The 9,367-nt window shown below is 56.7% G+C and overlaps 2 protein-coding genes across 2 annotated transcripts in view; one reads left to right on the forward strand and one right to left on the reverse strand.

Annotated features, from left to right (window-relative positions):
* The window catches only part of TAS1R1 (taste 1 receptor member 1), a 9,844-nt gene extending 1,177 nt beyond the window's left edge, over positions 1 to 8,667 (reverse strand). The window contains exons 1-6 of the mRNA XM_077763981.1: positions 8,436 to 8,667; positions 6,420 to 6,726; positions 2,974 to 3,735; positions 2,351 to 2,563; positions 1,909 to 2,029; positions 3 to 912 (exon numbers count right to left, since the gene is read on the reverse strand). Coding sequence (XP_077620107.1) covers positions 3 to 912; positions 1,909 to 2,029; positions 2,351 to 2,563; positions 2,974 to 3,735; positions 6,420 to 6,726; positions 8,436 to 8,626 — 2,504 coding nt within the window. The 5' untranslated portion in view covers positions 8,627 to 8,667. The remainder of the gene's footprint in view (positions 1 to 2; positions 913 to 1,908; positions 2,030 to 2,350; positions 2,564 to 2,973; positions 3,736 to 6,419; positions 6,727 to 8,435) is intronic.
* Positions 8,668 to 8,715: 48 nt separating this feature from the next.
* NOL9 (nucleolar protein 9) overlaps positions 8,716 to 9,367 on the forward strand; it is a 22,054-nt gene continuing 21,402 nt past the window's right edge. The window contains exon 1 of the mRNA XM_077763982.1: positions 8,716 to 8,745. Within this exon, the coding sequence (XP_077620108.1) occupies positions 8,716 to 8,745 (30 nt within the window). The remainder of the gene's footprint in view (positions 8,746 to 9,367) is intronic.

The following is a 9,367-nucleotide window of genomic DNA, read 5'->3' on the forward strand; positions in this document are numbered from 1 at the left end:
TCGTGTACTCCTGGATGGAGGCCTGGAAGTGCTCTGTGCTGTTGAGATCTGGGCGACACAGGATCACGTAGCACTTGGGGAGGAAATAACCGCTGAAGCCGCCACTCAGGCTGCTCAGCGCCGCCAGCACGTGGACCGCGGGCAGGTACTTGCCCTGGTAGACGCTGGCGGTGGTGAAGAAGGCAATCCAGGACACGAAGTTGAGGAGCAGACTGAAAGTGACACATTTGGCCTCGTTGTAGTTCTCTGGCAGGTCCTTGCCCAGGTAGCTGCAGGCAAAGGCGCTGACGGACAGGAGGCCGTTGTAGGCAAAAGCCACCATGAAGCCCGGGGAGTTGGCCTCCGTGCAATCAAGCACCACCAGCTGAGGGAAGCGCTGGTACTCCCTGGTGGGCAGCGGGGTCCACACCGCCAGCCAAGTTAGACAGATGAGCAGCTGGGCGGTTGAACTGATCACCACAAATAGGCCAGGACCGTGGTTTTGGACCCAGGCATGGTAGAAGGTGGGTACCTTGGCAGAGAACTTGAAGATGAAGACCAGTTGGAAGGAGCGGATGGTCAGGCAGGACAGGAAGACGGCAAAACCGAGGGCAAAGAGGCCTTGGCGCAACAAGCATGTTGGCAGCGTGGGCTCCCCAAAAAAGCCGTAGAGCCCACAGCTAGCCACTGCCAGGGAGCCCAGCATGAAGAAGCACAATCGGCCCCCAGCGGACCTCACCACAGGGGTGTCCAAGTGCCAGGCAAACAGGCCAGTAGTCCCACTCACCAGCAGCAGCAGCAACGTGTTAGCTGCCAGCAGCCCCCAAGAGACGGGCTCATGCCAAGTCAAAAACACCACGGTGCGTGGGAAGCAGGTTTCGCTTCCCACAGGTGCCCACTCTTCCTTCCCACAAGGCTGGCATCTGTGGAGGTCTGGAAGGAAAGGTGGAGGGGGCTCCTGAGAGCTAGGTGAGCAGAGCAGGAATGAGGAAGGGAGGCCATGTAGGCCTGCAAGGTGCTGGGAGGGCTACACCACAGGAGCTGTGCTCTACCGGGCACAGTGAGATGGAGGTGCCCCTGAGCGGGGCCCCCGAGGCCAAGTGTTTCCTCAAGATGCCTGGGTTAATTACAGATTCTGGAGACCCTTGGATGGGTTCTGTCTGGCTTATGATCCCAGAAGGGGCTTGCAAACCAAGAGGTCTCTAGAGAGGGCCTTACTCTCGTAACTCTGCCCACATGCCAGGGAGGCTATGATCCAATAGGAGCAGCCAGCCCCAAAGGAAGGGCATTTTTATCTCCCCAGCGCTTCCATTAACCAAATGCACCTATCTGTGCTGCCATTCTGTGGTTTCTCTGACTCTCAGAGAACAGAAGAGATTCATTCTCATGCCCACAGAGATAGTAAAAGGAAAGAATGTAGCTCTCAGAGTCCAGCTCTGGGCTGAGCCCTTAGCTACCCCGATTTGCTCTCTGATCTTGACCTTGCATCACCGGGTAGAGTATACTGTGTTTCTCATCTGCAGATACAATAGTATCTGCATGAAGGTCAAGCTGTTCAAGGTTCTAGCTGTCTTTGGCAGGGGCAGCAGGAGGGACTTCACACAGATGGCATGGGAGGGGACAAGGGAACATAGCTACATCTGCTCGCATAAATAGGTTGAATTTAGGATAAAATTGCATCTGCAGGAATTGCTTTGGGAGCCCCCTAGTAAAAGACACAGTGGGCCTAAGGATTGATTTCAACTGCTTGTTTCTTTCTGCTTCATCAGAATTCAGTCTGGTGGCCAATATTTGACCACCTGTTCCTAAACTGGTAACAGAGGGAGCGAGGCTCTGGTTCTGCACATGCGTGGCCCAAGGGAGATGCCCTCCCCTGCCGTACAGACCCTGGGAGTGCCCCGTCGTTCTCCCACGCATCTGGACACTCACCACTCTTGTTGAGGAAGGTCCCGGCGTCACAGGGCACACACTCAAAGCAACAGTGGTAGAAACCCACAACCACGCGCTGGTGCCCTTCAAGACAGTCGCTGGAGCACACAGACGTAGGCACCTGCAAGAAGACACAGGTGTTCTGTAGCCACATGGAGTGGCCCACATCAAGGGCTGCTCACACGGGGAGCGGGAAACAATCTCCGAGTGTCTGCCTTCACAGCTCGCTCCCAGGGCAGAGCCCCTGGTTATGTAAAGGAGCGGCAGCCGGCCATCTGCGCGCTGCCAGTAGGGCTTCCCTGGCAGGGCTGGGTAGAGCCACGTTGGCCTGGGACCTGGGACCGCCCCCCCCCCCGGCTCCGTGTGAGCTGTGTCAACAGTGTCCTCAGGCTCCAGGCTGCCCATGAGGCAGTTACTTGGTGAGTGACCATGCCTCCGTTACCTGGTTGTCCTTCCCATGCCACCGGATTTTAGTTTCATTTATGTCCAGCTGAACTGGAGGCCACGTGGAGGAGCCGATGACCCTGGAGCTCCAATTGGGACCGCTCCAGTCCCAGGCAATTATGTCGTAGCCGCTGAGAGGGTCCCCGTTGTCGTGAAACATCACAGTGTCCTCGTGTAGGAGGAAATTGACCTTGCGGATCTGCTCCAGAAGCTGAAATACACGGGGATCGTGGAGCTGCCACAGATGACGCAGGCCGCGGCTCCTCAGCTCGCCCAGACCTGGAAGGCTCAGGAAGCAAGTGCTTCTGTTTGGGTGGTTTCAGTCTGTCTGGAAATTCAAAGCCCCCTCCCTCCCAAGGGAGCCCCCTCAACCCTCCCAACCAGCCTCCTGAGTGAGGGGAAGCTTCTAAAATGGATCCCTTTCCAGAGATTTTTTGTCCTGGATCCTGAAGCATGGTGGTGGGAGGGGCCAAGGTCAGAGAAGTGAAGCCTAAGAGAAGGAATTAGCCTTCAGGTGGGCGGCCTTTGTCCCCCACCCCCAGCACTTAGTTGTCCAGCGAGGGATCACTTTGCCTCAGGAAAGCACCCTGTTACAGGGTGCTGGGGGCTGGGCTCCCTTACCTGCCAGGGGTAGACTCGGCCCCTGGCACAGACTCCAGAGGCACAGCCCAGGAGCTGGTGGAGGCCATGGGCCACTGCGTAGACAGCCCGGTAGGCATTGTAGGCAGAGCTCATGGAGAACACTCCGAGCTTGGGCATCTGCTCTGCCGTGAAAGCCCGACACTTTCTACACAGCTGGTTGCTGCTGCACCAGAAGCTCCTGGAACAAGGCCTGGGGGCCCCCTTATCTGCCTGGACATAGGCCTCTTCAAACTCCTCCAGGCCAGGGACCAGCCTCTGCTGGATGGCCACACCCAGCACCGTGCCGATGCCCTGGATGCCGGGCACTTTGCTGATGTGACTGGAGATGGCCCAGTCTTCCGAGGCGATCCACACCTTGGCAGTCAGGTTGGCCAGCACCACGGACTCAAAGAACACCCTGGCCAGCTTCCTGTTGGAGAAAACGACTACAACAGTGGTCCTCGCTCGGGCCAGGTGCCGCATCATGCTCTGCATCCTCCGGTCACCCGGCCGGGCGGAGAAGGGTATGATGTCCTTGAAGGCAACGCAGATGCCCTGCTGGGTGGCCTGCTCCTCCAGCGCCTGCACCCCCAGCTGCCCGTAGTCACCGTCGCTGCCCACCACCGAGATCCAGATCCACCCGAACCTCTGCAGCAGCAGCACCATGGTCTCCACCTGGTACTTGTCGTTGGGGATGGTGCGCAGAAACGAGGGGTAATGCCGCTTCATTCCGAGCGTCATGCTGCTGGCCTCGTAGCTGATCTGCGGGGGTTCAGTTCAGCAAATTCAGTGGCCTCAGCCTCAACTCAGGGCCTCCCAAGTGCTGGCCCCGTGTTGGGTGTGGGGACCCAGGGAGGAGGGAGACAGGGCCCCAACCCTGACTCTCAAGGAGGGCCCTGGTAGACTCAGAGGCCAGCAAGTCACATGGAAGGAGAGGCGGAAACCCAGGGGGAGATTTCTGGGAGAGGAAGGGGAAGGGAACAAAAGCCACACACCGTGAGCGAACTGACCCAGAAGGTCGGAGGCCGGAAGGAGCACAGAAGTGGGCAAATCTGGTCAGGGCAGGAGGCCTTCATTCTCGCACTAAGATAGCTAAGATACTTGGTCTTTATCCGTAAGCCATGGGGAGCCCCTAAATGTTCAGGCAGGAAAGTGATCTGTCCAGAAACTTGTGTTTCAGGGGTGGCTCTCTGATTTCAGTGAAGAATGTGTTAGAAAAGGCTCAAGACCAGAGTCAGGAAGAACTCCCTAGGAGACTGATGGAATCATCTAGAAGAGACAGCTTGGTGGCCTGAGTTAGAGCTGTGGCAGCGGTGATGGAGAAGGTGGATGAGCTGTNCGAGCGAACTGACCCAGGAGGTCAGAGGCCGGAAGAAGGAGCACAGAAGTGGGCAAATCTGGTCAGGGCAGGAGGCCTTCATTCTCGCACTAAGATAGCTAAGATACTTGGTCTTTATCCGTAAGCCATGGGGAGCCCCTAAATGTTCAGGCAGGAAAGTGATCTGTCCAGAAACTTGTGTTTCAGGGGTGGCTCTCTGATTTCAGTGAAGAATGTGTTAGAAAAGGCTCAAGACCAGAGTCAGGAAGAACTCCCTAGGAGACTGATGGAATCATCTAGAAGAGACAGCTTGGTGGCCTGAGTTAGAGCTGTGGCAGCGGTGATGGAGAAGGTGGATGAGCTGTATAGGGAGGTAAGTTCAGCTGGGGGGGGGCGCACTGGATCCATGAAGTGGGGACCCCCGATGAGCTCAGTGCTTGGAACTCAGGATAGAAGCTAGGAATGGGCGATTGACAGTTGAGTCCTGAAGCCCACAGCCTGTGGAGAGATTCTGAACGAATTGCCCCAAGATCTGCCACTTTGGCCTGTGGGTTAATTTCCAGTTTAAAATAATTAAGGCACAAAAGACCCAGGGTGACACTCTGACCTTTCCCCTAACTGGCTAGAAGAATTTAGATAGCTGAGCTGCTCCAGGTTCAGGTTAGGTATGGTAAGCACAGGAAGGACCTAGCAAAGGCTGATTTGTTACAATTCTGTTCTAGGTCCCATTGTTTCTGGGTGGCCCAGCAAACATCTGTTTAATACAGATGTTTTCTGCTCTCCCTTCTCCTGTGAACTGTCTTCCTTTCCTTTGAAGTCCCAGACCCGTACCCACTTTCTCCGTAGTTCAGGAATAGCATATGAGCCTCATTTTGCCTGACTGTCTTTGACCCTCTCATGTTTACGTAGATTCCCTAAACATATGTAATTTTGACTTCCTCCTCTTAAATCTTTGCCACGTCAGCTTAGGCTTTAGACCAGCCAGGAGAATCTTGAAGAGTAGGAGAAATTTTTTACTCCCAGCACCTGCCTGGGAAAGGGAGCGTCCTGCGCTCAGGGAATCACCCACCTTTTCAAAAGAGGTGGGGAGGAGATTCTCCAAAGGAGACTGACAAGGAGGAGGAGGAAGAGGTGCCACAAGTGAGGGGGAGGGGGCAGGTCATAAATGCTGCGGAAAGAGTGTCCCGGAAGGACGTCAAAAATGTCAAAAAAAGTCGGCATGTCAGGCAAAGAAGAGCTGAAAAGCATTTGCTGGATTCGGGGATCTAGAAAGCCCTCCAGATCACGAGAGCAGGAGCGGTGCGGCAGCAGCTGGCAGAGGGGCTTGAGAAGCAAGTGGCGAGAGGGACAAGCAAACAAGAATAGGGAGCTCTGTGCACAAGTGTCCACGGCGCGAGGGCAGAGGGAGGGCAGTGCTAAGAGCAGAGGGGCCGGGAAGACGGAGAGCGGTGAGGCTGGCCGAGGAGGAAGCCTGGGAGGGGCCGACAAGCAGCGGAGAGGGTGGGGCCCAGGGGGACAGCATTCTTTTTTTTTTTTTTATTTCTAGGAGAGAGAGAGAGGGAGAGAGAGAGACAGCGTGAGCAGGGGAGGGTCAGAGAGAGAGGGAATCACAGACTCTGAAACAGTCTCCAGGCTCTGAGCTGGCAGTCAGCACAGAGCCCGACGCGGGGCTCGAACCCACGAACCGCGAGATCATGACCTAAGCGAAAGCTGGACGCTTAACCGACTAAGCCACCCAGGCACCCCCAGAGGGACAGCATTCTGGGGGGGGGCACAGCTCTGAGCCTGAGCTGGGAGGGAGGGAAGGAAACAGGAGGGAGGAAGGCAGGGAGAAGCGGAGAGGTGTGTGAGGTGGGAAAGGGTGTTCCATTCTTCCCAGCGGAGACGGAATGGAGGGGAGAGAGCGAAGGGCGGCAGTTTCAAAGGAGGTGGGTTTTCTCAGGAGCACTGAGGCCGGGAGGTCTGGGTGTAGCAGCTGAGGAGGAAGGGACGCTGGGGCGGGGCCCCCTGCAATGTGACTAACGAGCTGCGACCACCCAGGAGACCCAGGCGGCCAGACTGGCCTCGGGGCACAGAGGCTGGACTTGCCAGCAGGGGAGAGGGACAGGCCGCCAGGGCCCCAGCTTACCAGGGGCACCAGGAAGGGGCTGAGCAGGGCCGCAGTGGTGGCTGCGTGGTTGGTGGTGTCGGGCCCAATGACAGCCAGGGCCGCAGGCGAATAGTGGGAAGGGTCTGCTTGGATCTCTACGTGACGTGTCCCCAGCAGGGAGAGCACGTTTAGGGTGGCGTACACGTTGGCAGACTCCGAGCACACGTCGTACAGCTCGTATCCCAGGGTGACGTTAGGCAGCAGAGCCGTGGAGTTGTTGATCTCCTCGACGCCAAACCGCATGGCCTGGAAGAGGTGGTAGCCGTGACCGTTGAAGCTGTTGGGCCTGTAGAGAAAGCCACGCGGAGAGCTAAGAAGGGCAAGGCCTTGCCGGGACCCTCTTTGGGACGGGGCGAGGGGGGAGGTGTAGAAAGGAAACTCTGAGGTCATCTGTCCAGTCCCCCGGACAACCAGGACCTCGGTGTGGGCCCTGTACATACACTCAGTTGTGTTAACAGGCCTTCGGAGGGAAGGACAGCTTGGAGAAGCCACCACGCCTCCCTGGATAAGCACATTAGCACTGAAAGCAGATGAAGTCCTGTAGCCGAGAAATCTGCTGTAATTGTCAGTGTTTTGCAGAGAGACAGAACCAGTTAGATGGATCTAGACAGAGAGAAGTTTATTTGAAGGAACTGGTTCACGTGACTGTGGGGCTGGCAAGTTGACGTTTGCAGGGCAGGCCAGAAATGCCCTCAGTGGTTGATGTCGCAGTCTTGAGTTCGAAGGCAGAATTTCTTCCTTTCCGGCGGGGGGGGGGGGGGGAACCTCAATCTTTTCTCTTAAGGTCTTCAACTGATTAGATGAGGCCCACCCAGACAATGGAAAGCAATCTGCTTTACTCACCCTATTGGCTAAATGTTAACCTTCGCAGCAACGTCTAGACTGGCGTTTGGCCAAACAACTGGGCACCATTCCCTCGCCCGGCTGACGCATAAAATTAACCACACATTGTTTCACTAGTACCTCTCATCAGGACACTTAGGAATGCGGTGAGGGCCTGTGTTCCTCAGTGCCTCTCGGGAACTGCTGGCTGGATCCCAGCAGGGACGTGGTTCAGCTCTGCTTGAAAAACGTGCTAGCACAATTCAGTTTCTAGCCTTGCTGCTTGTTAGCAGGGTCTTCTGTCATTTCTGTCACTTCATGAGTCCCTCAGGGGGTGCTCAGTGCCTCCCACCGTGGGCATCCATGTGTCTCCTCTTCCCCAAGTCTCCTCTACCCGGACTCCTATCGGTAGCTCTTTGGGCCAGTCCTCATGTGCCAGACTTTCCAGCACCTTCTTCCTCAAAACCTGGCTGTTTGCCTTAGCCTTCCGGGCCTGTGGTCCCGCTCAGGAACTGGGCAAGGCGAAGTCACAGGTGCAAACCGGGTGGTGGCCGCTGCCCCTTCCTCTGGATGGTTCTGGGCTCTGTTCTCGCTCTGGCACCTGGGCTTCACCTGGCTCAGAAAGGAAGCCCAGACGTTTTGAGGGGCAGAGGCGACTGTCAGATGCGCCTCATGTTTAAGACATCCTGCTACTGAGCCCCGATGCATCCTCGAGCCCTCCAAGTCTGTGACTTGCACGGACGGCAAACAACTATCTTCTTTACGAGGGAAACGTGTTTTTCTCTACCGAGACTGTCGACTTCACGAAGGCAAGGCTCCATCTCCGGTATCCTTGCTAAGCTCCCAGAGCACGCGCTGCTCGCGCCTTCCCTCTCCTCCTGGAAACCACACTTGCCACGGGGACACACAGGAGTTTGAACCTGGAGGGGAGCGGGGAGGACACGAAAGCAGGGAAAAGCCTAACTGCCTACTACTTCCATCACAAAGGCCGGAAATGACCAGAATGGGATTACCATAGAAAGCACTGGAACAGCCGGGACAAAATCTTGTATTATAAAGCGGAGCCCGGGCAGGAGTACCCGGGAAGGTCGTGCCAGGGCTTGAAGGTGGGGAATGTAGGATGGGGAGGGATGAGAGGTGGCCAGAGGAGGACAGAGGACCCCCCCCACTCACCTGTCACAGAGGGTCACCGTGGGCCGGCGCCTCACCCCCGAACAGTCAGAGTGCAGAGGGAACAGACCTGCAAGTAGGTAATCCCCAGGGAGGCTGAAGTCGGCAGACGTCTCCGTGTTGTGGCAGCTGAGAGCCCAGCAGCAGGAGAGGGAGAGCTGCAGGCTGACCAGGTGAGCCGCCAGGAGTGACATGCTGGCCAGTCAGTCCTGTGCCTGGCAGGGCCATCCGCCACCCTCTGACCGGCTCGGCCGTTTAAATAGAATAGACCGCAGCCGCCCAGATGCTTCCCAACTTCACGCCTGTGCCGGGGGTGGGGCTGGAACCCAGTTGTAGGAACCTGGCTGTTTGCCTTGGCCTTCGGGGCCTGTGGTCCCGGCTCAGGAACTGGGCAGGGCGAAGGCACAGGTGCACACCAGGTGGCGGCCGCTGCCCCTTCCTCTGGATGGTTCTGGGCTCTGTTCTCGCTCTGGCGCCTGCGGCTTCACCTGGCTCAGTAAGGAAGCCCAGGCGTTTTGAGGAGTAGGGGGGTCATTGGAAGGCAAGGACACAGCTTTTCTGGGGGACAGAATGTGGACAGAGCTGTGGCTTTTAGAACCTTTTACCTGGGCCTCAGTTTACCAAATGAGACTGACTTTGAGTTGACCTCCTCCCAGTCCTCAGATTTCTGACACTGAAATTTTGAGCCAATCATCCTGGGTTCGCCTTCTTATCCAGGGTGTCCCCCTTCAGCCCAAAGACAACTGCATGCAAACACGGCATGCAAAGAGACTGGTTTTGTTTAAACGGCCAATCCTGGCTCTTTTTCTGCCAGAAAAAAAAAAAAAAATTCCAAGTGGATTTCCGGAGAGGTGGCCCTGGACTCCGAGTGGGGAACCTGGCCGGGGTGGGGCTTTTGCATAATGTAAATAGGGCCCTCGGTGGGACGCGCCGAC

The sequence above is a fragment of the Crocuta crocuta genome, unplaced genomic scaffold, assembly GCF_008692635.1.
Source record: "Crocuta crocuta isolate KB4526 unplaced genomic scaffold, BGI_CrCroc_1.0 scaffold13, whole genome shotgun sequence".
Classification (NCBI taxonomy): domain Eukaryota; kingdom Metazoa; phylum Chordata; class Mammalia; order Carnivora; family Hyaenidae; genus Crocuta; species Crocuta crocuta.